Raw genomic sequence first — 27311 nt, 5'->3', positions numbered from 1 at the left:
ACACCGCCCACCCCCGACTGGCAGTCCACCCAGCATGCATAGCCCAGGGACACCACAGCAGACAACCAGACACTGCACAATCCACATCCTAGGTCTCCACTATAGGCTCGAGGAAGATGCCTGGCAGGACAACTGGGACAGATGCGCTGCCTGTTGGGAACACTGATGGGAGAAGTGGCAGCACTGGACTCTGTCCATCTACAAGAGAGCAGCCTAATTGAGGACATACCTGCTACCCCAAGCCCACCTCCTAGAGGCTATCTACCCCCTGACAGCCGAGTTCCTGTGACGGGTGACCCTTCAGTGGTTCAAGTTCCTCTGGGGGATGCCCTACTTCCCGCTCCCATGAGTGGTGTCCTACATGCCGATTTCCGCAGAAGGCCTCGGACTACTGGCCCTTGACCTTGCCCTATGGACCATTTTCCTAGCCACGAACTTCGAAGGGGCAGTGCATGTCCTCCCGCCACCGGGACAACAGGCGATGGCCCCACCAGCACACCACCAGCCAAGACCAGAAGCACCAGCCTGGGCAGCACTCTTCGCTGTGCATTGGTACGACACAGAGTGGGCGGGAACGCGATGGTGGCATCAAGCGAACACGTGATTCCACCTCACAGCACAAGACTGACAGAGACTGCCGTCATTCCTCCAGGAACTCCCGGAGCTCATCCGCAAATATCACCTCATCTCCACACAATGTGCCCCACCGACAGTACCAATGGCGCCTCAGGCCAGCCCGACAACAGCACACACATTGCAGATGCAGCACGGGCACATGCTCCAGGTGACCATGTACCATGAAACTCTACACAGTGAACTCCTCGACCCGGAACTGAGAGCCCACCGGTGAAAAGTGGCAACCGGCGCACTCCCCGCACACCATGCCCAGGAGCAGTCCTCGATGCCCACCTTCCGAGACAAGCGGCTCCCGTACCTCTACTGGGACACCAGATGGCACTTCTACCATCTGGTGCCTGGCCAGATCCAAGCTCAGCCATGGCGCAAGAACTGGGCAGACCACCTTTGCCCTCAGAAAGCATTCCTCCATGTCACAGCAGTGACAGGCCAAGAGCAGGAGGACTCAGTGGAGCATTTCATCTCTGCATGCCCAGTAGCCAGAGACCTGTGGCAGGCAGTCGCACTACTGCTGAACCTACCTCACCTGGCTCACCAGGAGTGGACCACGATCATCTCAGGGAACGACCCAACCATGCCATCCCGTCCTGAGTGCCAGCAGATGTCCACCTCAACACACCAGCAGTCCACACCCCCACCATCGACCTCAGGGGTGCTCCCACCAAAGAACACGCAACCAGCACCACAGCAGCCACAGCAGACAAGCGCCTCCCCAACACAGTCACAGGGGCCACAGACAACATTACACCGCCAGCCGCAGAGCCAGAGCCACACCAGGCACCACACCAGTCACCAGCCGCCCCAAGTGACATGGCCCGCGGTCCCATGGAGCACCATCAGACTGGTCAATACCATCATCCTCCACGTACCCTGCATTCTCCAAAGCAGACATGTCGCCACGGAATGCTGAGGGTGGCAAGTTCCTCTGAACTGGGCAGCACTGGCAGCAGAAGTTGCAGATCACATGGCAAGCATCAGAGAGGCCAAGCGCACATGCCTCCCAGTGGAAAGATGGGAGCACCTGTGGCCATGGCACAGGAAGCAGCCACCCACGATGCAGTCACAAGAGCTGTCTCATTTCCACAGCGGTCACCTCCTCCACGAGGAATGGTGCAGAACATCAAGGCCACCCAGCAGCATTCGGACATGAGGGAGGTACAGACCTTGGGGAATTGCTTTTCTTTTAAAATTGTATGCAAGTATGAGGCCATAGGTAGTCACTCTTAGGACTCCAATGGGAGCTGTAGCAGGGCAATCTTTCAATAAAAAAGAGTTCGTACCTAAAAAAGAGTTCTTACCTAACTCTAACCCTAACTTTAACCCTAACCCTAACACCCTAACCCCTTAACCCTAACCCTAACCCCCTAACCCTAACCCTAATCTTTGCTCAAGTTTTGGGGGTTGGCGGTGGCCCACCTCCACGTGCCTAATGTGAAAGTCCCCAGTTTGGACAAATATGGCCAGCAGCAGTTTTGGGACATCCTGACCACGGAGAAAGACGTCCTGCTCTCTGTCTTCCAAGATGGCATCCTGCTTAACAACTCACATCTGCGAAAGGTGGCACAGGTGCATTCCCGCACACTAAGAGTGGTCTTGCGTTTGCTGATCTCTCGCATGCCCAGGAGCTTTCGTGATTGGCCATCCTGGCTGATGGAGCCAGGCCTCATTAGGGCCTTCCTGATGCTCCAACAGGGCCGGCAAGTGAATCCCCAAGCCACAGTCCCCCTTCTGGATAGGGAGGAGGACCCTTCCACCATCCTGACCCCAGAGGACTGCCATCAATGGCTCAAGGATGTAGTTGCAGCTTTACAGCAAAGGACCACTAGTATCCAGCAAAAGAGCTCCTTGATCCCTCCAGACCTGCCCTCCAAGCCACCAATGGGCCTCCTGTCTCACCAGATGGCTTCCATGGCTCCTGAAAATGGTAACTCATTGACTGCTTCCTGCTTTGCCGCATCCCCAGTGGTGATGCAGCAGATAGATGCATCACTCCCAGCCATCTACCAGGGTCAACAACACACACCCACCACAAAGAACAGCACTCCTGCACAGCAATTAGAGCAGCTGACAGAACTCCCAGCTCTGCCCAGAGCAGTGGATGGCACAGACCAAAAAGGCCCTGCACCAGCTATATCTACCAGTGAGTCATCATTGCAGCCAGGGACACAAGGGCTCCTGACCTCCAATCAGCTCCAGCCATGGCCTGCTCCGTGGAACTGACCACCAATGGCTAGTCATGACCCACGTCAGTCTACGCCCAGCCACTGGGAGCAGCCAACCTTTCAGGAAGCACCGGAGTCATCCGCATCCTCCCAACCAACTGGCGGACCCAACGCTTCCACGGCACCCCCACCAGCAGTCACAACTCCAGCGCTGCCAGTCACCCAGCTGAAATCATATGCGGCAGCGGCTGGTCGGTCACATGTTTCTCACCCGCAACCGGGGGCTGCCTCTCCTGACGCTGGTCAGCAATGTTCGGCACCAGCATTCGTAAACATCCTCAAGTCCCTGGGGATGAGTCGCTATGAGAACTTCCACAAAGACAACAAGAATCAGGCCAGTTCACGGCCATGTCCATCCTTTGTCACCTCTGGCCATGAACGCTATGTACTTTGATTCAAATATGTGAGAGATAACCCGACTTTTGAACCCCGCCAATACAGGGCCGCAGAACTGATCACCTCACGGTTGGGATTCCCCCTGTCAGACCTGACAGCGGTCATTCAGCCCCTGGGATTGATGGAAGTCGATATCTGCTTTGTGTCCCTGCAAGCAATGGGCCACTTTCTCCAAAACTGCCATGACCTCTGCTATATCAAGCCTGATGTGCTTTATGACTTCACAGTCCAGGCTCATGTGGAAGGAGACATGCACCAGGTCATGGTCTTTTTTCATACAATGGTGATTCTGCTCCAAGACATCACCATCTTGCTTTCCCACTACGGCTGAGTCCAAGCAGCCCCAACAAAGGTCAGAGATGAGTTTGGCCTCTGGACCGGAGAGGTCCGTGCCATCGTCCGTTTCCTGCTGGGCAGAGCCCGGAAGATGCCAAAATATTTCTACCTTGGGGGCAACAAGGCCAGCCCAAGGCCTGTTTTAGCTGTGGGTCTTTCGACCACTTCCACTGAGCATGCTCCACTCCAATCTGCACTAGATGCGGGACTTGTGGCCACGCCACCACCAAGTGCACCCACAAGATCCGATGCAACCTCTGTGGGAGTGTCGATCACACCTACGCGGCATGTCCAAGGGCAGCAGTGGGGCCTTCTGTGCCACCATGGTCACAGCAGCCGACAAATACCACCAACACCAGGGAACTCCCCAAGACCGATGAGTATTTCAGCTGCACTAGCTTCCTCCATTTTGCAGCCCCCAACTTGCTGCATGAATGACAGCCACCTACAGCCTACGTCTGGCCTTGCATCCTCCTCCTATGATGCCGATCCTCGCCCAGCCCCACCAGATGCCGACCATCCATCCACACCAGCCGCAGAACTCGATGACTGCCCGATACATCCTCCCCGTGACACCTCCGCCACTCAAGATGACCAACAGGAAGACAATGGAAAGGATTTCCAGGAAGCCAACAGCAACAGATGGGCACGATGCCAACACCTGCAGCAAGAATCTGGGACTTTGAAGAAAGTGCACAGACCAGAGAGCCCCCACTCGACCCAGGAACAGAGCCCCCACCCCCCGATGACAGCAGCAGTGTTTCTGCTGGTCCACGGGAACCAGTTTGCAGTCTTGGTACTGCCAGATCCCGACCCCACTGACGACCGATCTCCAGATGCCCCAGTCCCCCAGCCGCCACAGGGCGACCCCTCCCCTTCCCTCATCTCCACAACCTCCACACAGCCCACAGCCCCTCAGACTACCCCTCCTCCAGACTTCCCTCCACCCACATCAGCCCCCATCCCACATCACAGGACTTCCCACCCTCCAAGGACTCCTCCCCTCCCTCCCCCCTCAGCCCCGGCCACCAGACAGATCCCCTTTCCATCGACTCCACCTCCTGATCCCCCTACCCCAGCATCTCCTGGATTCCCTTTTGTACCAGGATCCATCTTCAGTAGGCCAGCCCCAAGGGACCACCCAAGCTGCTGACCCAAACGAATCACAGGTGTTGACTCCAGAGCTCTCAGGTATATCCATCTATTCCCAGCCTTTAGACCTCTTTTTTCATTTCCCATCCCCATGAACCACACCTCCTGAGAATTCCCTTACGTCCATCCTTGTTCCCACCACTTGCCCTGCATGATCCCTGCCCATAACTAGAGTGATTTTCTGACAGGACCACGTTATCAACAGTAAAAAATTTTGGACATTTGTAGGTGACTTTTTTCTCTAGTGGACATTTTCGTTGACTGGACTGCTGCATAGGGCACCAGTCATGTCTGTAGGAGGGTATATAACTCAATAAAATATTATTGACCTAAAAAAAAAAATTATTGACCTGACCCTGACCCTCTAACCCTGACCCTGACCCTCTAACCCTAACCCTCTAACCCTAACCCTAATCCTCTAATCCTAACCCTAACCCAGGAAGGGTGTGTTTGGTTGAGGCTCTGGTGGAGCAACTCCTCTTTAGGGGATTTTTTGGCTGTTTGGACCCCGGACAGGCAGACCCACCTGGGGGAAGGTGGGGGGCACCCCCTGCTGCAGGTTCTGGCCGTTTTTGGCCCCCTTTTTGGGAGAAATCCAGGCCAGGTCTCCATGCCCTTCTCCCTCGCCACGTTCCTGGGCTCGTCCGCCATTTTGGATTACTCTACCACCCGCTCGAGGCTTCTTTTTGCTGGCCACACCCTTTTTTCCTGCACAGATCAGCTGTTTTTCTGGGCAGCACTGGCCCCTGACCTGCAGGGGGAACTCCAAGTGGGCAGGGGGGTCGTCCCCAGCCCCCCCACCTTTGCACGGCATTCCTGTAGCTGCGCGGATGATCCGTGGGTGTTTTTAGCACAGCGGATCAGCTGTTTTTTTGGGCTGGGGGCCCATTGCTGACCACCGGGGGGGGTGCTCCCTGAGGAAAGGGCAACCCTCCCTGGGCCCCCCCCACCCCACACGCCATGTTTTTTTGCCATGCGCCAGCTCACTGCCCCTTTTTCGGGCGATCCATGGGCGATTTCTGACCCGTGGATCAGCTGTTTTTTGGCCTGGGGGCCCATTGCTGACCACCGGGGGGTGCTTCCCGAGGGTGGGGCAACCCTCCCCGAGCCCCCACACCCCACACACCGTGTTTTTTAACCGCGCACCGGCTCCCGCCCTGTTTTTGGGTGATCTAGCGGTGTTTAAATACCGCAGATCAGCTGTTTTTCGGCCCGGTGGCCATTTTGGAAACACCAGGGAGTGAACCCCGAGGGTGGGGCAACCCTCCCCAGGCCCCCCACACACTGCGCGCAGCGTTTTTTGCCAAGTGCTGGCTCCCCACCCCATTTTCAGGCGACCCCTGGGTGTTTTAAACACCGCGGATCAGCTGATTTTCAGCCAGGTGGCCATTTTGAAATCACCGGGGGGTGATCCCTGAGGGTGGGGCAACCCTCTCCGGCCCCCCTCACCGGTGCAGTGCTCCAGCCGGGCAGGGCTTCCCAGTCCCGCATCTCTATAGCATCCGGCCAGCCTCTTCCTCCGTGGATCAGCTGTTTCACCGGGCAGCAGCCCTGAGTCATCCACCGTGGTGCTCAGCAGGGGTGGGGCTCCTCCCTACCCCCCCAGAATCAGCAGCTTCTCCTGCCTGCGCAGTCACCTTTGAGATGGCTGCCTCTTCGCCACAGACGGCTCTGAGGGCTCCAGCACCTGCTCCGTCCCAGGGACCCAGATCACCACCACAGCAGCCATATGGGCCCCCACTCTCCCCAGAGCTAGAGATGGAGCAGACCAAAGCCGCTTTTAGACAATTGGACGCCTACTTCCAGATGTTCCCTCCAGACCTGGAATATGTCGACCGCCCTCAAGCTGCCTTTGATGAGTTGCCACCTGGAGACTACTTCCCCGATGATGTGGTGGATTTCCTCAAGCTGCCAACTCTTGGACGAGTTCCCGTCAGCCAGCCATGGGCCACCACTGCAGCAGTGCCTTGCCCAGCAGCAGCAGTCACCAAGCAGTTGACCCCACCAACATCAACTCCCGCTGTCCCTGCTCTGGCCCAGCTAGACCACCCTGCTGAACTGGCTGGCCAGCACGCAGGTGGGTCTGAGCCCCCCAGGGCCACGGATGATGCTGCCCCCTCAGCCCACTTTTGGAACCATCGGGCTATGGGATGGCAGGTTTGGGGCCTCGACGACCCGGAGACTGCTTCGGAGAACTGCTTCCCCAGCTCTGGCTGGTCTGAGGCATCCTCTATGGAGTCTCTGCTTGATGCTTTTCTGGCTGAGGATGAGTCCCACCAGCAGTCTTACCCCTCCTTACCACAGGAGAGGACTTCATTGCCCTCAACGGCCCTTGCCCCATTGCAGGTCCACATCTGAACTCAACAGGCCCATTCGTGACAGGGACCGCTCGCCGTTGGCACCTGCAGCCCACTCCCGGCCTAGCAAGCCGCTGCACCTCCATCACCAGGTGGCCACTCCCTATTGGGACATGGACTGAGACCCACCAGTCTCTTGAGAGGCCGCTATCCGAGAAGAATGGGCACTGGCCTGACAGATCTGCCGCAATCTCCCAGCCTCCCAGGTCTCCATGGAAGGTCCGGCCAGGGTGGTCCTGCTTCGCTTCTGGGGCATGGTGGTGGCCCATCTCAACCTGCCCAATGTGTCAGTTCCCTCCCTGACCAAGTATGGCTATAAGAGGTACTGGCTCATCTTGACTGCAGAGAAGGATACTCTCCTTCCCTTGTTCAGGGATGGCCTCCCAATCGGCTCCACAGCCACTGAGCGGGTGGCCTGCACCAGGTCTCTCACCCTGCAAGTCATTGAGCACTTCCTGGTTTCCCAGAAGCCAAGGGGGGGCATGTACTGGCCAGATTGGATGACCAACCACGGTCTCCTCGATCATTTCCAGACCGTCGTGGCTGGCAAGCAGCTTGCTCCACAGGCCCTGGTCCCACTCCTTAACAGGGAAGATGACCCCTCCACCTTGTTCTCCCGATGAATACCCCAGCTGGCTGGCGGATGCTATTGACACGTTGCAACAACAGGCTGAGCAATCTCAGTCCAGGGATGATCCTTGTGCTTCCCAAGTCAATGGCCAGAGTATCTCCCCCCCCCCACCGCCTGGGGAAACGCAGCAAGATTGACCATCCTGACCTGGTCCCCCAGATACCTCTCATCCCCGCAGCCTCGCCTGTGCTACCACCAAGTGCCTCGTGTGTCCAGCAAGCGGGTCTCACCTGCCCTCTGTGGGCTACTCCACCACCTGAGCTGTCCAGCGATCCAGGGCCAGGGGGCCTCCCCTCCTCAGATGGACCACAACAGACTTCGCAGCCGCTTGCACTGACTCAATGGCCTCCACATGAGCCAGTCGCACCGTCCCAGCCAACCGCTTCTCGGGCTCTTGACACCAGTTTTGCCCACTCGTCCATCACTTCGGGACCCTGGTCAGCATCCAGCTGTTCCACCAGCACTTGCCACCTGTAGTGCAATGCCTGAGCACACTGCTCCACTGCCCACGGCATCTATGCCGACTCCTCTCCAGCCTGCGCCTCTTCCTGCAATGGCTCTGGGTCCTGATCACCAGTCTCAGGCCTCCGGCTAGTCCCACTCTCTGGTGGCACCTCCCAGCACACTCTCCTATGCCCAAGTAGCAGGCGCCTCCCAACGCCCGCAAAGTCACCCGCGGCCAAACACCCTGACGGCCACTCGAGCAACATCCACCATTGACTTTGCTGCCATCCTGACCTCTGTGGGCTTCGACCCCCAGTCCGACCCCTGCCAGATGAGGGCCCACCCTGCCAGGGACCTTCCCACGCCCCCCCCCATTTGTCAATGGCAGGGAATGCTACATCCTGTGATTTTGGTATGTTGGCCAGGCACCGGGCTTCCTGCCGTGCCAGTACTTGATCCGTGAGGTCATCGCCTCCCGCCTCAGCTTTCCCATCAAACAGCTGACCGCAGTTATCCAACCACCGGATTCCCCGGAGGTTGACATCTGTTTTGTCTCCTTGGCATTCGGGCGGTTTGTCCACGGGTGCTACGAGTTGGCCCGCTATCTCCCTAATGTCCTCCATGACTTTCTAGTCGATATCCACATTGAGGGCGACATCCACTCGGTGGTGGTCTTCCGCACCACGGCCATCCTGCTTGCAGATGTCGCCACCTGGTTATCGTGGCACGGCCATCTCCTCCACCAACCGGAGAAGGTCCTTGATGAATTTGGCATGTGGACTGGCGAATTTCGTGCACACATGCACTTTCCACCAGGAGGGATCCACCGGCTCCCCAAGTATTTCTAATTGGGGAACTACCGTGGCATGACCCACTATCCCGGTCAGCCCAAGGCCTGCTTTAGCTGTAGGTCCTACGACCATTTTCGGTGCGCCTGCACTACTATCTGTGCCAGGTGCGGCATGAGGGGCATCCCACTGCGACTTGCCACGAATCTATCCACTGCAACCTGTGCAGAGGCAATGTGCATACCTATGCTGCCTGCCCACAGGCTGCCGCCAATCGCTGTCCAACATCTGCCGCCACTGACCCATCGGCACCAGCATCTTCACAGCAACCTTCTACGGGTAGCAAGATTCCACCCGCAGCTCATCAGCCGGGCGCCACGGAGGCCTCTCCATGACCTGCCAGTGCACCAGTTCACTGCCAGAGGGGTTCTCAGCAGTCCACTGCCAGGTCCTCCCAGGAATGGACATCAGACTCTGGACAGACACACGCCACACCTCCTGGGGGGAACCGGCAGCACCACCGCGACGTTCCAACAGGCCTTCTCCACCAGATCCCGCTCTCAGCTCCAGCGACGTCACCTCTTCTTCACCTCTGGATGACGACCTACCTGACAGCATATGGAGTTCCAGGACTCTGGCCTCAACAGGAAAGCACGCCCATGACATCTCCAGTATCTCCCTTCCACAACAAAGAAGCCACGTAGCTCCAATGAGCCTCTTCCAGACATGTGCCATGACCCCCAGCCTTCCAATCCTGTCAACTCCCCACTGCCCCAGAGGAACTGGTTTGCAGTTTTGAGTCCCCAGACCACTCCCACCTCAGCCCCTTCTTCCACTGGAGCCCTCGGCTCCTCCGCTGCTCCTCCTCCTCTCCTGCCCTTTCTCCCCTCCCCTGTTCCCCTGCTGACACACCCACCTCTGTCCCACCGCACACGACCTCGGCACTGCTCCCAACCCCACCCCCCGACTCTCCTTCCCCCGTTCCAACCCCCCTTGCCTCTCCCTGTACCCAGCCACCCCAGCCCCCAAGACTTGCTTTCCCTCCTCCCTTCAGCCCTCCAGAAGGGATGCCCCGATCTACCAGTGCATTCCCAGACGCAGCTCTTCCCGTCCCTTGACCAGTCACAGGACGCACTCTCGCAGCCCATGTGATGTACGACGGAACGGACCACCGATTTGACTTGCCACTTTGGACCTGTTTTTATCGTTGACATTTTCTTCTTTTTGCCGATGTAGTAATATTTTGTCTAGGGGATGGCACATCCCGTCGTGCCATCACAGTTCTTTGTGCCTGCCAGTGACCGCTTTTAGGGTGCCGGGGACTTTGTAGCAGGGTCATCATATCAATAAAAAAAAATCATCCCTAACCCTAACCCAAAATTTTGTCGTTTCCTAAAAAATTTTGTTGTTCCCTAACACTAACCCTCACCCTAACCCATGTACCAGCACCCATCAGGCTGCAGAACCTCTGACGTCCAGTCCACCAGCTCAGCGGTCGCCGCGACATGTAAGACAATGCCACATCCCCTGGACGATGATCTGCCTGCTCAACACCATCATGCTCTGCATCCTCTGCTCGATCTAACAGATTCATTCAGCAATTGAAAGTCACGGGGGTACCGTCCCCTCTATGTGGGTTGCCCAAACAATGAACTGCATCTTCACCAGACTAATGTCCATTATGGATGCAGAATGGACTCAGCTCCCATCCAGTCAGTGGCGACGTCTCTGGCCATGGCATCGACGAACTTGACTTTTCTGCATCTTCTGTTTTCTTATTTAAATTTGCCATGCCTCATGTTTTTTATTGATACGACCTCTGGTGGCCACTTTTAGGGCCCCACTGGTCCTTGTAGCAGGGTCAACACTCAATAAAAATTTGTTTCCTAAAATTTGTGTTTCCTAACTCTAACCCTCACCCTCACCCTCACCCTGGTCCTTCTACCACTCATTTGCACTGCTGTTGGCAGGGCCGCTCACAACGCTCTTCAATGAGTGCTGCGGGTGAGCATGCTCAGCGACCGTGGGGGTGGCCAGGGACTTGGGGGCAGGGCAGGGTGGCGGGGATGGTGGGTGCGGCACGCCTGCCACCTTCCATGTACCGCTCCATCCTCCTGTTCTTTGGAAAGCCGGGTGGCCTCGACCTGACACTGCCCACTAGCTGGCGGCCCATCGCCCTCACCAACATCGACTACCGCATGCTGGCATGTGTGCTGTCAGACCGGTTGGTGGGGGTGGGGGTGGTGGGCCGCGCGCTACCCGACTCGCTCTGCCTGCTGCGCAAGGTCTTCTGTGTGGTGGGCACAGGGAGCTGGGAGGGCTTCCTGGTCCAGGTGGACCAGTCAAAGGCCTTCAACAGGGTCCACCATGCCTTCCTCTGGCACGTGCTCCGCTGGCACAGGGTGCCGGCTGGCTTTGTGGCACTCGTGCAGCAGCTCTACATGGCAGCGATGGTGATGCCGCAGGTGAACAGCTGCCACAGGCAGGCCCTGCCGGGCAGGCAGGGCCTTGCATGCAGCAAGGCTGCCCAATAAGCCCGCTGCTGTATGTGCTCTCCCTCAATGTGGCGCTGCGGGCGCTCGAGGTGGATGTCCAGCTGGCCAGCTTCCACTGCCCGGTGGGCCACATTGGGGGAGTGCACCGGACAAAGGCAGTGAAGTTTGTGGTGCACACTGACAAAGTCTCCCTGCTTGTGTGGTCAGCAGTGGAGGCACACACTGCCTGGACCATCTTCCAGGCTTTCAGCCGCGTGTCTAGCGCCCAGGTGAACTGCCAGAAGTGCTGGGTCATGAGTCTGTGGCGGCCGCCACCGCTTGCAGATGAGCATGGCCTGCACCGCTGGCTGCTGGAGGGCTGGTGGGATGAGGGGGCGGCGGTGGCATCCCTGGGCTGTGATGACGTGGAGGATCCGCTTGGTCCAGGCCCACCGTGCATCGTGTCCACAGCTGGGGCCAGCGCCCTAATGGTGCACGTGCTGAGCATGCGGGGGCACATGTGGCGGGAGAACTGGGACCAGGCAGAGGGGTGCTGGCAGGCTGCTGGTGGCCCGCTGGTGGCAATCCAGCTGGTGCCTGGGCATTTAACACTGTGCCTGATACGTGGGCACCTACCTGCTCCCACAGGTGCTGCAGCTGGCGGTGGTGTTCCCAGCACCAGAGGCATTCATGAGGACCACGGTGGGGCTGTTCTTCTGCTTCCTCTGGGGGGTGGAGCACTTCCTGCTGGCATGGGCGGTGGCCTACCAGCAGGTGTCGGAGGGCGGCCTGGCCATGCCGGAGCTCTCCCTGGCCCTGTGGTCAGCCTTCCTCACCCAGAACTTGGGGGGGGGGGCATCCATCTGTCTGGGTGAAGAGGCGGCAGCAGGGGGGTGCCGTCTGCACATGCGGGTGGAGCTGCGGCCACGGGAGCCATGGGGTGGTGAGGGGCAGCTCGGGGGGGGCCACTGGGCTCCTCTCGTGCCTCCTCTCCAGCCGCCTTTCCCCCCCAGCTCTGGGCAGGTGTGTTGAGGGCCCCCTGTGGGCCTTGCTGTTTCTGGACCACTGGCGGTCCAAGGAGTGGGCCGGCCATGTGTGGTGGGACAAGGGCTGGGTGGACTTCCACCTCTCAGGGGTGACTCACCGCCACCTGATCAACTTCCTGGCCAGCCTGCCTGATGCGCTGTGGCACTACGGCATCCCCACCACCCACTTTTGCGAGTCCTTCTGGGCCCACCCCGCACCACCTGCCCCTCATCCTCCTGGCATGCCCCTGCATCTGCAGGGGGTGGGGGCTGGCCTGGCAGTGGCAGAGGAAACCCGCCCATGTCAAAGGATGATGCGGAGGGAGGTGTACCAGGAGGCCCTGGAGTGGGCAGTGGTGGGGCCATGGCACAAGGCCTGCAGGTGTGGGTGCAGCGCGGCAGGTCCTGGGGATGTGGAGGGGGGCTTCAGTGCTGGGGGAGGGTGGGGCGACCCCCACCTGGAGGCCTTCCGAGACTGGTGGGTGCCCTACAGGCTGTGGGAGGTCCACTGGCGGTTCTTCCACGGGGTGCCCGAGGAGCTGGCAGCAGCAGTGCGGCCCTTGCTGATGGGTGCGGCATGCCTCTGCCCACATGCCCTCTGCCGCCAGGATGCACTGGTGCGGGGGTGGTGCTGGAGGGCTCAGTCGCACACTTTGCAGCGGAGTGCTGCATGGTGCGGGCCATGTAGGAGGCGGTGGCGGGGCTCCTGGACTGGCTGGACCTACTGTGGCAGCCCTGGGAGGCTGTCATGTCCAGCGTTGAGGTGGCCAGTTTTTTGGACAGTTGCGGTGATTTTATCTGGTGGATAGGTAGACCATGTCCCCCACCCGAAACATTGGTTGTTGGTGCCGGTGTTTGTCCACTTGTATTTTGTAGGCGGTTTGTGCCTCTTTAAGCGCGTCTTTGATGATCGGCCAGGAATCTGCAAGTTTCGTACCCCACTCACAGGCGGCTACTGCTGGAGACGGGGGTTGGGGTAACTTAGGGATGGGGATGAACTCCCGACCCGACCCCAAAGGGGGTTTGTCCCGTGCTTTGATGTATCGCATTATTGTATGCGACCTCTGCAAGCGGGAGTAAGTCCACCCAATCGTCCTGGTGGTAATTGATATAGGAGCAGAGGAATTGTTCCAGTGTGGCATTAAGGATCTCCGTAGATCTGTCCATCTGGGGATGCCAGGAGGTTGACAGGGCTTGCTGGGTACCTATCAGTTTTAAAAAAGCCCGCCAGAACCTCAAGGTAAATTGTGTGCCCCTATCGGTCACCAAGCGGGAGGGGCAGCCGTGTAGGTGGTACACGTGGACTAGGAACAGTTTCGCCAGCTATTGTGCTGACGGGATCGAGGCGCAGGGGATGAAGTGGGCTTGTTTTGAGAAGTAGTCTTTTACTACCCATATGACCATTTTCTTTTGGCTAGGCGGTAAGTCCACAATTAAAAACCCTTGAGATTTCATCCCACAGGCAGGAGGGTTCAGCCACGGGTTGCAGCAGCCCCTGGGGTTTGCCAGCCGGCCGCTTGGCCATTGCACACACTGGGCAGGACGCCACATACTGCTTGACGTCCTTCCTCAGTGAGGGCCACCAAAACTGCCTCTGAGTTAGATGTAGGGTTTTCAAGAACCCAAAGTGACCAGCCTGTTTGCTGTTGTGTGATCTGTTGAGGATCGCCTGTCGTTGAGAGTCGGGTACATATAACCTTCCTTCCGCCCACGCGAGGTCCTGGTCCATGGTGACCTTGTTGGGGTTGGCGAGGAGCCAGGGGTCTGATTTTTAACACTGTTGCAAAATCGGACCATAACCCACCTGGCATTTGCAGTTGCCTGCGTCTAGGGGCGGGTAGCGCCAGGGTTGCTCGTGAGGGGGGGCCAGGCTGTCCCCGAGCGTGCCCCTGGGTGACCGCCGCCAGTCCCAGCTGGGAATCAGAGAGCACCGTCCCCACGATGTCGGAGATAGGCTCCGCATCCTGTGGCAGTCGGGAGAGTGCATCTGCCAGGAAATTCTTTTTCCCTGGGATGAACTTCAGCTGGAAGTTGAACCGGCTGAAGAACTGAGCCCAGCGGATTTGTTTGGGGCTGAGGCGTCGGGGCGTGCGGAGCGCCTCGAGGTTGCGGTGGTCTGTCCAGACCTCAAATGGGCAGGTTGCCCCTTCCAACAGGTGGCGCCAAGCTTCCAGTGCTGCTTTAACTGCAAAGGCTTCCTTTTCCCACATGTGCCAGCGCCTCTCTGTCTCTGAAAATTTTCTGGAGAGATAGGCGCATGGCTTCAGGATTCCAGCGGAATCCTTTTGCAGCAGGATGGCCCCTATGGAGAAATCGGAAGCATCCACCTGCACTACAAAAGGCCGTTCGGGGTCCGGGTGGGATAGAATTGGCTCCGCTGTAAAGAGCGCTTTTAACCTGTCAAATGCGGTTTGACAGGTGGGAGTCCAATTAAGCGCGCCCCCTGGGTTTTTTACCTTGCATGTCTCCCCGATGCCTTTGGTTTTCAGTAAATCAGTTAAGGGCAGGGCAATTTCTGCGAACCCCCTCGTGAAGGACCTATAGAAGTTTGCGAACCCAAGGAAGCTTTGAAGCTGGCACCTGGTGTGTGGGCGCTCCCAGCTCAAAACTGCCTGAACGTTCGCTGGGTCCATCTCTATGCCCTTGTCAGAGATTCTGTAGCCTAAGTAGTCCAAGTGCAACTTGTGGAACTCGCACTTGGACAGCTTGGTGTAAAGTTTAGCTTTCCGGAGTTTAGTGAGGACTTGTCTCACTAACCTCTCGTGTTCCCTCTGCATCCTCGTGTTGATGAGGACATCGTCCAGGTATACTAGTATGCCCTTGAACAGATGTTCATGCAGTACCTCATTGATGAGTTGCATGAAGACCCCCGGGGGCCCCGCCAGACCAAAAGGCAGTACCTTGTATTGGAAGGAGCCCTAGGGGCAGTTGAACGCCGTTTTCCACTCATCCCCCTCCCTGATGCGGATTCTGTAATACACCTCGTGGAGGTCGAGTTTGGAAAACGCCCTTCCCTTTGACAAGTGTGCCAGCATGTCCTTTACGAGGGGTAGGGGGTATTTGTTGGATAGGGAAGCGGAATTTAATCCACGGTAATCGGTGCATAGTCTCAGGGTGCCGTCCTTCTTTTCACAAAATAGGACGGGTGCTCCAACCGGTGAGTTCGCTGGTTCTATGAAGCCCCTGGAGAGGTTTTTGTCCAAGAATTCCCGCAGCGCCGCTAATTCTCTCTGGGTCATGGGGTAGACCTTGGGCTTGGGTAATGGGACATCTGGGAGCAGTTCAATTGTGCAGTCCATCTTGCGGTGGGGGGGTAATTGGTCTGCCTCCTCTTCTCCGAAGACATCTGCAAAGTCCACGTATTGCTCCGGCAGTCCTTCTGGGGGGGGGGGTCATGGGTTTGGTCGACAACCTCTGCCCTCCCCACCATCAGAGCAGATGATTTGTCTGGCGTCAGTGCCTGGTAGACCCCGTCTTTGAACATGATGGAGCGTGTCCTCCAATCTATGTGTGGGTTGTGGCGTGCTAGCCAGGGGATCCCCAGAACTACTATGGGTTTCCCTATCTAGGTTACCACAGTCTATGGATTCCTTGTGGGTGCCCATTGTCGAGGTGACCTTTCTGGTCCCCTGGATGGCCGGTCCCCCCCCCCCCACCACTGTAGAGCCGTTGAGTTGTTGGAATGCCAGCGGTTTAGGGAGGGGGGAGCAGGGCAGTTTTAGTGCGGCGACAATGTCTGGGTGGATCAGATTTCTGGAGCACCCAGAGTCCACCAGAGCCTCGACCGCGATGGCTCTAGGGCCATACGAGAGTTCAATTGTCCCTGCCAGGATGGAGCAATCGTCACCCTGGGGTTGTGCCCCTTCTTTACCACCTGCCCAGCGGCGCTGCTTAGAGCAGGTGGGGGGCGTTTTCCGCCGGCTGTTCTTGGGCGTCGATCGTGTCCCCTGCGAGGTAGGTGTCCGCTTCCTCGTCCGGGGTTGCTAGCGCTCCTGTCAGACGTCTGGGGGTGTTGGATGGCTTGTGCAGTGTCTTCGGTGTTGGTCTGGGTGGGCTATCTGTTGTCCTGTCTTTGAAACAGTCCGCCGCTCGGTGGCCCGTCTTCCCACACCTGGTACATTGCTCGCGGGCAAGCCTCCATTGTTGGTCTGCGTCCCAGGTCGGGCCCGACTGTGGGACTGGTCCTCTTCTGCTGGGAGGGATTTTGTCATTTGCGGTCGTGAGCAGGAACGTGCGCTGAGCGTGCTCCGCATTTCCGGCTAGGCAAATCCACCCGTGAAGGGAGGCTGGGTCATCCCTGTAGAGTGCCCATTGTAGCACCTCCCGGTTGAGGCCACCCTTGAACATGTCGATCAAGGTGGCCTCAGACCATTCCGGGATTTTGCCTGCGAGGACCTTGAACTCGAGGGCGTAGTCAGCCACCGCTTTTCTTCCTTGGTGAAGCACTTGAAGTGTGCTCTTGGCCCTTTCCTTCGCCAGGTGGTCCTTGAAGTAATGCTTCAGCTCGGCTAGGAAGTCGTGGAAATTGGCCAAGGCTGGGGCTCTGGACTCGGACATCTGCACGTACCAGCCTGCAGCCCTGCCTTTGAGCTTGGTGGCCACTGCTGAGATTTTGGCTGCTTCTGTGCCGAAGGAATGGCCGTATTGGGCCATGTAGTCCCTTGCATTCGTAAGAAAGAAGGACAGGTTCGTGGGGTCTCCGTCAAATTTTACGGGGAAGTCTTTGGCGAACCCCCCAATTTGCGGGACCCCTACCTGTGGGTGGTGAGGGATGGCCCCCACTGGCCTGGGGCCACGAAGCCCTGCAACAGAGTCTCGTGCTTGGCCCCTTCCGCTCGGGGTTGTTGACGGGGTGGGTAGGGTGCCCCGATCCCCTCTTGGCCCCTGTGCCGCCTCAGTCTTTGAGCGCTCGCCTACTATCAATGCCAGGGACTGGAGCATGTGTTCCAGGTCTCACACCTTGGCTTCCAGGGCCGTGACCCTGTCTGGCGTGCCCTGGTCTGCCAATGTCAGGGACTGGAGCATGTGTTCCAGATCTCGTACCTTGGCTTCCAGAGCCGTGACCCTGTCTGGCGTGCCCTGGTCGTCTGACATTGGTGCTGCCAGATGCTGTCCGGTCTGTAGTCTTGCACCTTCCTGCTCGGGTATTTGGGGGTAGCGGAACCTCCAGGTGGAGTAGGGTGTTCCCATCTGGGGTCCTGCTCTGCCGGCCCATGTGAGGAGTTGTTGGCCCCTGACTTCGTCTTCCGTTGGGGCTCTCCCATCTGGGCTGGAGCTCCAGGTCTGGAACTGGGTTGCGGTGTGGGCAGGGAGGGTGCCCGTGTCCCATCTCGGGTGCGCCTCCAGCAGCTGTCGGGTCGTCTCTGCCTCCTGTGGGCCGTCCTTCACGCCTCTGGTGTGAAGTGCTGACTCCATGGCCATCCCCGGTTCCGTTATCGCCAGTGGATCTCTCCCGCAGAAAATTTTCGTCCGGTGGAGCTTGGCAAATTTGGTTTGGTGACTCTCAGCTTTACGTCAGGCTCTGCCTGCTACCCAGTAAAAACACAGACGCTAGCATAGGCTTAGGTTCTGGATTTATTTGAGTAACAGTATGTGTGCCCTTTAAGAAAGCTGAGAGTGAGTGGAGCGCACCAGAACGGGATTTAAATAGCCCGCGCCAGTCAGCGCTCCACCCCTCCTTACTCCAGGTGCACCCCGAGCCCCGCCAGTTCCGTTGTCGGTAGGTGAGGGGTCGTGGAGCCCCTCCTGTGCTCCGGGCGTTTCCTTAATTGCTTCCCTGGCTGGTGATGGTTCATTGCCGGGCAATCAGGTTTGTAATCTCTTTGACAGCTCGGGCGCGCCTCTTGGTCTGGTCTTGTCAATTGCTTTCTTTGCAACATTGTATCTTTCTCTTCCATGCCGCCGGCTAGAGTTGATACTTTGTTGCCAGCACCTGTTGCTCTCTTTTGTTACCTAGTTGCCTCTTTCCTTAATCCACCAGGGACCCATTTCCCTGCATTGTCATGCGAGCCGTCACGATGTCACAAGCATCGCAATGGTAATCATGACATCTCCCTGGCCCTTTGGTCAGCCTTCCTCACCCAGATCTTCAGGGGGGCATCCATCTGGGTGGGGGAGCAGTGGGCAGGGGGGTGCCGCCTGCGCCTGCAAAGCTGCAGCCGTGGGAGCCATGGGGCAATGAGGGGGGGCTCAGGGGTGGGCCATCGGACTCCTCCTGCCCCTCCTCCCCAGCCAACCTTTCTCCCCCTGCTCTGGGTGGGTGTCAAGGGCACCCTGTGGGCCTCACTGTTTCTGGGGCACTGGTGGTCCAAGGAGAAGGCAGGCCATGTGTGGTGGGATAAGGGCCAGCTGGATTTCTGCCTCTCAGGGGCGGCTCACCACCGCCTGCCCAGCTTCCTGGCAGGCCTACTGGACATGCTGCGGTGCTACAGCATCCCCGCCACCCACTTCCACGAGTCCTTCTGAGCCTGGCCCACACCGCCCATCCCTCGCCCTCCCAGTGTGGGGGCCATCCCCGTGGCTGCAGGGGGAGCGGGAGCCAGCCGGGGGGAGGCAGAGACCCATCTGTGGCGAAGGATGATGTGGAAGGTGTACGAGGAGGCTATGGAGCGGGCAGTGGTGGGGCCATAGCTCGAGGCCCGGGGGCGCAGGCATGGGCGAAGTGTGGTGGATCCCTGGGGTGCAGAGGGGGGGCTTCAGCGCCGGGGGAGAATGAGGGCGACCCCCACCTGGAGGCCTTCTGAGACCGGCAGGTGCCCTACGCACAGTGGGAGTTCCCATGCCAGTTCTTCCATGGGGTCCCCGGGAAGCTGGCAGCTGTGGTACAGCCCTGGCTGAAGGGCATGGCATGCCTCTGCCCGCACACCATCTGCCACCAGGATGCACTGGCCTGGGGGGGTGGCGCTGGAGGGCTCAGTCACACACATTGCAGCAGAGTGCTGTGTGGTACGGGCCATGTGGGAGGCGGTGGCTGGACTCCTGGACTTGCCAGACCTGCTGCGGCAGCCCTGGGAGGCCATCATGTCCGGTGTCAAGCTGGTTGGGCTAGTCACCCTGCTGTGCGGCCTGCATGTGGGCCAGCCGGCCCTGCCTGCCCGGAGCTCATCTGTGCCATCTCCCCTTGCAGGGCAGCAGCAGGGCGATGGGGTGGAGCAGGATGGGGAGGAGGCCCGTGGAGAGGAGGAGCACTTCCGTGGCCCAGTCCACCAAGGCACAGGAGCAGTAGCAGCAGCCATCAAGGAGGCGGGGGAAGCGGACATGGAGGGAGCCACAGTGGAACCAACATCAGCACCTGTGGCAGCAGCAGGGCCAGCATGGATGCTTCACCCAAGGAGCGGGACTACGGATGCAGCCCAGGGAGGCGGCAGCCCTGCAGCAGGTCAGCAGCAGTCAGACACAGCACAGGAGACATCTTTTGCAGCTTGGCAGTTGCAGAAGGCAGTGGTGGCTGGTTCTGTGCCGTGCCCTGGAGCACCATCTGGCTGTTGAACATCGTGCCGTGCTCCTGGTGGAGTGGCAGTGGGAGTTGCCCCAGGAGTCGCAGCACGGTGGCGTCACCTCTCCAGACTGGTCGGTGACCCGTGTGGCCGAGGACATGGCGGCGTGCCTGGAGATCGTCTGTGCTGCGGAGCGGGACCGGTGGCTGGCCACGCGCTGGAGGTGCTTCTGGCTGTGGAAGTCGGCAGTGGCCACCCTGCCCATCACTTGAGGGACTGCCAGGCCGGGCAGCCTCCTTGGACAGCAGGCCAGGGGTCAGATGGACTCCAGGCTGGGGCCAGCCTGTGACTTTTGTCCCCGTTTTGGACTTGGCTGAGGGTGGACCTCCGTTGCTGGGGGTTCTGGACTCCAGGGGGCGCTCCTCCCCCTCCTCCTCCCAAGGGGGAACCCTTGGGGGTCCTGGGCAGGGCAGGGAGTCAGCAGGATTCTGGGAGGGGGTTTTTGGGTGGGCAGGGGCAGGGTGGAATCTTGGTTCGGGCCACCAGACTGGCCTGTGGCGGCGGGTTGTGGGGCCACTCAGTTGGGGGCGGGGCGCTTGGTTTTTGGGTTTCCCGTTGTGGGACCAGCAGGACTAGGGCACTGTGGGCAGTGGTGGGTGCTTTGGGTTTTTTCGGGTTCCAATGTGGTGGTTTGTCAGTTTCAGTTCGTCTTTTTGTGCTGTTTTGTTGCCCGGCCTCCCGAGTAGGGGAGGTTCGGGTTCTGTAGAGGGGTTTTCTTTCAATAAGGAAAAGGTAGTTACCTAAAAAAAGGTGTGGTTACCTAACCTTAACCCCGACCCTAACCCTATGTAGAAGGGCATTTTAAATAAAAAATAGTTTCCTAACCCTAACCCTCTAACTCTAACCCTAACCCAAAAATCCTAACCCTAACCTTTACCTACCAGGGACTTTTACCTTCTGCGATCTAGCTTTCTTAGCTTTGTCTTCTAATAGTGCAGCCTAAAATAATTACATGACCCTTTTTAAAATATAATCAAGCAACACAACACGTCAGTCAATACCACAGAATATTTTAAGCTTTGGTCTTCTAGCCCAACTTGTTTAGAGGTGAACCATGTTAAGCAAATCTCTTTCACCAAACCAGGGTGAGTTGACCTAGCCACACATTTTAAAATTATTCTAGCCAAAACCTGATTCACCTAAAGCAACCAAATCACTTTGAAGATACGTAAATTTATTAAGCATGCAAACATAAAACAATGTACACTAAGCTCCCAACAAAGCATTTGCAGCTTGCTGAGCAGTCTTGAGCAAAAGCAGAACCACAGCTTATATACCTTTGGCCCACAACATTGCAAAGACAAGATGAAAAAAAAGGCAGACGGAGTGTAAATTACAACCTGACATTGGAATGTTTTTGATAAGCCTGTCTGGGTTACCTTCTAGCCCTTCCTCCGAGGTCAGGACGCTAGCCACGCTGTGAGATATGGGCAGTAAATAGAAACTGGTTTGCCGGAACACAGATTCCTGGCTGATTCTTCCTCCTGTCACCACTCAAGGGTAATTCAGCTTGCCCTGAATGATTTCTTACAAGGGCACTTTAAGCAGTTCATGTGTCTGGGGAGGTGGGGGGGGGGACATCTCATAGGTTTGATATGAATGCTCACATGTATGTGGAAGGGTACCTTTTACCACCACAAAATTTTACCTTTCTTCAAATTTGCAGTTCAGCCTACTTCTGCATCCTTAGCAAGTTTGAAAATTGCTCTGTTAGTAAATTCCATGGCGTGGCTCGAGGCGGACAATAGTTTAAGAAAATGGAATCCAGTTTGAGCGGCAGATTTCATGGCATGGACACACATCAACCTCTCTCAGCAGCCATCAGACAAGACAAGGGACAGCCCAGCCCAACCCAACCTGACCCAGGGCCACAGATAGCCCACAATCCAGTCAGCATTTCCTTCACCCAAATTACCAAGGGATGGGGGGGGGGGCGGGGCTTTCCTCAGAATTTTTACACCTAGCTCGTTAGCTTCTTTTCAGTTAGATTTGAGGACTGTGTCCTTCAAAGAAGTGCTGATATCAACAAACTGGGATGCCCCTTTGAGAATTCCAGCTTCCTGGGCTTGGGGGCTGGAGGGAGCAGATCCCCAAAGGGCTGAATTGCATCAGGGGTCAGTAATGTCCACTGGAAGGTAAAATGAGTAACAGCCCAAGAAGACCTTACACAGCCCATAAGGCCACTAGGGTCCTGGGCTCCATGCCCCTCTGGCACCCACTGCAAAGGGGGGGGGCAGGGGGTGCTCAGCCCCTACCTCAACGGGAGAGGGCCCAGGATGAGAATAAGCGAGGAGCAGTGAGATGTTAGAGCTTCTGAGAAAGCAGCCCTGTGCTGGACCCACCCGAAGAGGACACAGCGCCGACTGCGGAAATAAAAACCTTTTTATTCAGACAGAATTTGAATCTACAAATATTAAAAAATAGAATAGAAATAGGTTCAAAAGAGAGAGTTGAGAAGTTGCTTAAACATTTTTCTTTCTGACACTGTGGGGAGATTCCATGGGGGAAGGGCTGAATTTCCTTGCTGCACCTTCGAAGTAGGAGCAAAGGACCAGCCACCCTGGAAAGTTTGCAGCTCCGGAAAAGGCTCTCATCTTGCTGCAGCCCAAAGAGCTCGGAGAACTGGCCTCTAAGCCGCACCCCCCAGTCTGTCTTGCTCCTCCAAGCTGGTCAAGAGCTGGTGCAAACACTGGCGGACTTCATCAGGACCACGATAGGCTTTCTTCGTGCCCCGGGGCAAATGGCGACAAGAGGAGAGGTTGAGGTAGGCAAGGGCAGGGCAGCTGGCAATCAGGGCGCTTATGGGATGGAGAAAAGAGGAGGTTCTGCTAGGACCATGACTCTTTTCCAACTTGCTGGCTCGCAAAATGCCTCTGGTACCATACAGCCCCCTCCCCAACTTGGCCTCCATAAGGTTGCAAGGGCCCTGATCCTCCAAGGCTCAGAAAATGCCTCCCCCCTACCTTTCTATATCCAGGCCCCTGAAGGCACGTGGGGGCTGGGATTCCTTGCAAAATTGAGAATTCCCAGAGTTGCAACACTTCTGGGGGGCACCGGCTTGTGTGACATCACAGCCCAAACACACCAGTGTTTAATTGTAGCAGGTGTCCTTTTCCTAGAATCCCAAAGTACCTTCTGGAGACTGGATCAAAGGCTACGCGGCCCTGCTAAAGAACGTCTCCAAAGCAAGCTTTGAGGCCATTTCTGGAGCACAGAGCGGGGTCTGTCCAGAAAGGCCAAGCCAATTCCTCCCCCCACCCGTGTATCCCTCCCTCCATTACAGGTTTTTTTTTTTTACAGGTTGAAGAAAAAAGAGGGACGACAGCCCCAAGGTGGGTGCCACCAGCTCACCTGACAGTACTGAGGGCAACCTTGGTCCCAGTGAGACTGAGAGAGCACAACACTGGGGCCCCTCCGTCACCCCCTCCCTGAATGAAGGCAGCCATCGCCCGCTCCAGGTCCTGCTCACTGAAGCTCTGCCCAGCCAAATCCAGCTCCCGCAAGCTGTGCCGCCATTTCCAGGTGAGAAGCGGGCTGCCTTCCAGGGGCCGGGACAGATGACTGGCGCTGTAGTGCAGGCCCAGGTAGAGCTGCTCCAGATCTGCAGAACACTTTGGGTATCAGGAGGGATAAGCAGGATGGCCAGAGCACCTTCCCTTGGGAGACAGGGAGGGAGGCGGGGAGGGACTCTCTGGGGAATAATCCTTGGAACAGCTGCCAAAGCCAGCAGGCTGCTCTGCCCCACCCAGCAGACCGCCACAACAGCACCCTATGAGGGAATGTTACAACCAGCTGGTCCAGCCAATTCATACCAGGAACCATAAAGGCAAAACTGCTCGCTTTGCAAGAATCTGCCACAAGACCTAGATATTGCTGTTCAGACTCCTGGATGATGGCAGGAAGGAAGCGACCAGTTTCACAGGAGGAGGCTGCTTTCTCACGTGCAAATCCACTAAGGTGTGTGGCTTGAGCCTAAGGGGCAGGGCTAGAAACTGGAGGACCACTTTTCTGCACCCACCTGGGCACGGCAGCTGTTCCAGCCCTTTGGGCGTCACACGGAAACAACCACGCAGGTCGAGGACCCGGAGCCGGCTTGACGTGCACAGGATCCGCCGCAGCATGTTATCATCCACAAAAGAGAAAGCAGTCGTGGCCAAACACAGCTCCTCCAGCTGCGGGAAGCCCAGAGACGGCGGGGAGGAGCTAGGGAGCAACTTCGGGTAGTAGGTGACATTGAGCAACCGCAGCACCTGGGGGCCAGAACACCAGGCAGATGCCGAGGACGAGGCCAGCGTGGGACAGGCCTTGGTCTACAGGACAGGAAGCCCTGCAGAAAAGTCCCCCCTCCAAAACTCCATGTGGGGCTGCCCTTGAAAAGTATCCGTAAGCTTCAGTTGGCTCAAAATGTGATGGCCCACATGGTTTTGTGCAGGTTGAGATCTGCACACGTGTCACCTCTCTTGCGGGAGCTGCATTGGTTGCCAATTTGCTTCCAGGTTCAATTCAAGGTGCTGGTTACAACCTTTAAAGCCCTACATGGCATGTGGCCTGGTTATTTGCAGGACCACTTTTCCCCAGTATCTACCCGGCCCACCAGAATGGGTAGGCAGGGTATGTTATGGGTCCCCCCCCCACATTAAGGAGGTCCATGTAGTGGGACCAAGAAGAAGGGCCCTTTCCGTGGCAGCTCCCTCCTTGTGGCACATCATCCCCACACAGGTAAGACTGGCTCCCATATTAATACTCTTCCAAAAGGCCCTGAAGACATGGCTCTGACAGCAGGCCCGGGGATCCCACGTTGATGCGGAGCCCATCAAGTGGTTTGTGTGAATGCATTGCTGTCCCCGGGGGGTGGGGGTGCAGTGGGCTTTGTATTGGGGGTTTTATTTCTGTAAGCTGCCCAGAGTCACCGTGAGTGAGTTGGGCAGCCATATAAATCTCTTTAATAAATAAATAATAACATACCAGTCATTCCTTCCCTTTCCCACATGCAAATCCAACCCCCTTGAAGGAAACTCTAACCAGGGTTCCTGTGAAGGAGCTAATTCGTCCCCACAACCAGGCAGGGGAAGGCAACTTCCCATGGTCCAGTCTGACCTGGGGAAAGGGAAAATGACACCATGCGCACCTGCAGCTGCGGAGAGGCTGCCTGGAGCTGCTCGATGGGGAGCTGGAAGTGCTGGGTGCTTTGCTTGATTTCAGCATTGACCTCAAGGAGCTGCAGGTCCGGACAGCAGCCGCCCTGGAGGGGCAACCAGACACAGATGCTGCAGGCTGGCCATCCCAGCCCCCGAAGACCCCACCAGCAGGGGGCCCTCACTAGGAGGGCTGTGCCCAACACCAGCCAACATTCCTCCAGGTGCACTCCTTGAGTAGCACTCAAACTGCGACCTAAAACTGGCCTGGAGCTGGTCAAAATGGTTCCAATAACACCTTCTAGGCCAGTGTTTCTCAACCTTGGCCACTGGAAGATGCGTGGACTTCACCTCCCAGAATTCCACAGCAGCCATGCATCTGAAGTCCATGCATCTTCCAGCGACCAAGATTGAGAAACACTGCTCTAGGCTGTAAATCAAAACAGTGGCTCCTGGCAGTGGTATTATTGCCCCAGCCTCCCAGAGACCACCCATGTCCCTAAAACAAGACAGCCACGGAGCCAGGAGGAAGCCAGGTCTGCTCCTTGGCAGGCAGGGGGGCCTCCTACCCAGGCTATACAGAGCTCCCCCTCTGCTTACCACCAGAAGAGCAATGATGGCACTCATGCGGCTACTGTACGTCAGCGAGAGCTGCTGCATCCGCATGCCAGCAACCTCCAAGAAGCTGGTGACTGCCCATGGGTCAACCTGGGAAGCCAGAAAACAGGCTGCAGGAGTAGCAGGCCCTTCCCATCCTCAAGAAGAGCCCTCACCCCCGCAGGCTCAGGCCAGCAGGAGCCCAGGCCTGCCCCCTCCCTCTGGGCCACCGCCAGCAAGCACTCACCTGGGAACCCTGCAAATTCAGGCTCACCAGCCAAGGGCAAGACTCGGCCACAAGGCAAAGAGCCTGGGTGGTGATGCCACTACAGTGGGAGAGCCGGAGAGACGAGAGGAGGGCGCAGGAGCCGACAATGGCCTGAAAAAACCGGGGCAGGAGGGAGTTCATCTCACCCACCAGGCCCGCAGTCGAGGTGGGGAGGACAGAGGCCGACACGGGGCCCGCCGGCCCGGCTCACCTGCAGGACGGGCGGGACGTGGCTCCTCCAGTGGCTGAGCGTGAAGTCCCGCAGGTGAGAGAACCTGCGGGGCAGAGACGGGTTTTGGTTTGGGCCCGGGCGGGCAGCCCTCCAAGGGGGGATAGCGCGCAGGCGCGCGGCCGTCCTCACCTGCGAGCCGCCAGCCACTCGAGGGTGCCCAGGGCCCTCTTCTGCAGCGCGGGGGGCCACTTTTGCCCCGGGGGCGCCCAGCAGTGCCCCACCGCCACCTTCCGCCATAGGACGGGCGCCGAGGCTGCTCGGTACCAGAGCCGGCACACACGGGCCGCCCTGCGGACGAGACCAGGCAGGCGGGCAGGAAGCGGGGGTTCGCGGGGCCGCCCGCCCGCCCGCCCCCCTCCCCGCCCCGTCCGCCCGCCCGCCCGCCGCTCACCGGCAGAGGAAGGGCACCGAGCCGCCCTCTGCCGCCACTGCCAGCCCGAAGACGCGCACCAGCAGCTCGGCCGGGAGGCGCGCGCCCCAACCGCTGTCGGGCGCCGGGACCCCCCCTGCCGCCTCCCCCTTGGCCGCCTCCCCGCCGGCCACGCGCCGCTTCTTGCGGGGTCCGCGCGCGCCCTCCTCGCCCGCCGCGGGCACGAGCAGCAGCGCCGCCTCCTCTGTCTCGTGCACCACGAACTGCGGGGCCCCCTCCCGCCCCCGCGCCCCCTTCCTCCTCCTCCTCCTCCTGGGGGGCGCCGTACAGCCCCCACGCCGCATGGCCGCAAGCCCCGCCTCCCAGAATCCGCGGGGAGGGGCCCGGGGAGGGGGCTGCCGGGAGGGAAGCGCGCGGCGCGGAGGAGGCCGGGAAGGGCCTGGCAAGGGGGCGTGGCCCAGGGCGCCGCCCGTTATCGCGCGCAGGCTCGCTGGCGGTTAGATCGTCCTCGCTGCTGCAGGCTGACCCCGGTCTGTGGGGCTTTCCCCAGGGGCGGCTTCCGCCTGGCGCTCGGCCCCGGAGAGGGTTTGGGTTAAGCGGCGCGGGGCTGCTGCTCGTCCGCTGCTGGCCGGGCCGGGCCGGGCCGGCGGCGCCCTCATCTGGACTGTAAAAGGCGACGGACGGGGGCAAAGTCTCCGCGGCACCGAGGCTGATCCCGAACCCGCCCGCGGAGGCTCGTCGGGTAGCTGTCC

The 27311-nt window shown here is 58.4% G+C and overlaps 1 protein-coding gene across 4 annotated transcripts; it reads right to left on the bottom strand.

Moving 5' to 3' along the window:
- Positions 1-22321: 22321 nt before the first annotated feature.
- Positions 22322-26913, bottom strand: FBXL6 (F-box and leucine rich repeat protein 6). 4 transcript variants are annotated; one of them, XM_063314098.1, is made up of 9 exons: positions 26581-26913; positions 26319-26477; positions 26169-26232; positions 25937-26068; positions 25693-25800; positions 25086-25199; positions 23976-24207; positions 23309-23558; positions 22322-22755 (listed from the first exon to the last, which is right to left on the bottom strand). In XM_063314098.1, the coding sequence occupies exons 1-9, from the start codon at positions 26901-26903 to the stop codon at positions 22587-22589; spliced, it is 1551 nt and encodes a 516-aa protein (XP_063170168.1). In that variant the 5' UTR covers positions 26904-26913; the 3' UTR covers positions 22322-22586. The 4 variants fall into 4 exon arrangements, 3 of the variants coding, with proteins under 3 accessions (XP_063170168.1, XP_063170169.1, XP_063170170.1); XM_063314099.1 differs by having other exon boundaries at positions 23976-24129; XR_010068673.1 differs by having other exon boundaries at positions 22625-22755; positions 23309-23568.
- Between the last annotated feature and the right edge of the window lie 398 nt (positions 26914-27311).

Source organism: Candoia aspera, chromosome 13 (genome assembly GCF_035149785.1).
Source record: "Candoia aspera isolate rCanAsp1 chromosome 13, rCanAsp1.hap2, whole genome shotgun sequence".
Lineage (NCBI taxonomy): Eukaryota > Metazoa > Chordata > Lepidosauria > Squamata > Boidae > Candoia > Candoia aspera.
The sequence above is the reverse complement of the archived record's forward strand: the minus strand, read 5'-3'. Positions and strand labels throughout refer to the sequence as shown.

Excerpts from the sequence above, each read along its gene's own strand:
- FBXL6 (XM_063314098.1), bottom strand. The coding sequence starts at position 26,903 with ATGCGGCGTGGGGGCTGTACGGCGCCCCCCAGGAGGAGGAGGAGGAGG. Across the intron at positions 26,233-26,318 it reads GAGTGGCTGGCGGCTCGCAG|GTTCTCTCACCTGCGGGACT; the intron begins GTGAGGACGGCC and ends TCTGCCCCGCAG. Across the intron at positions 25,200-25,692 it reads CCATCATTGCTCTTCTGGTG|GGCGGCTGCTGTCCGGACCT; the intron begins GTAAGCAGAGGG and ends TTGCCCCTCCAG.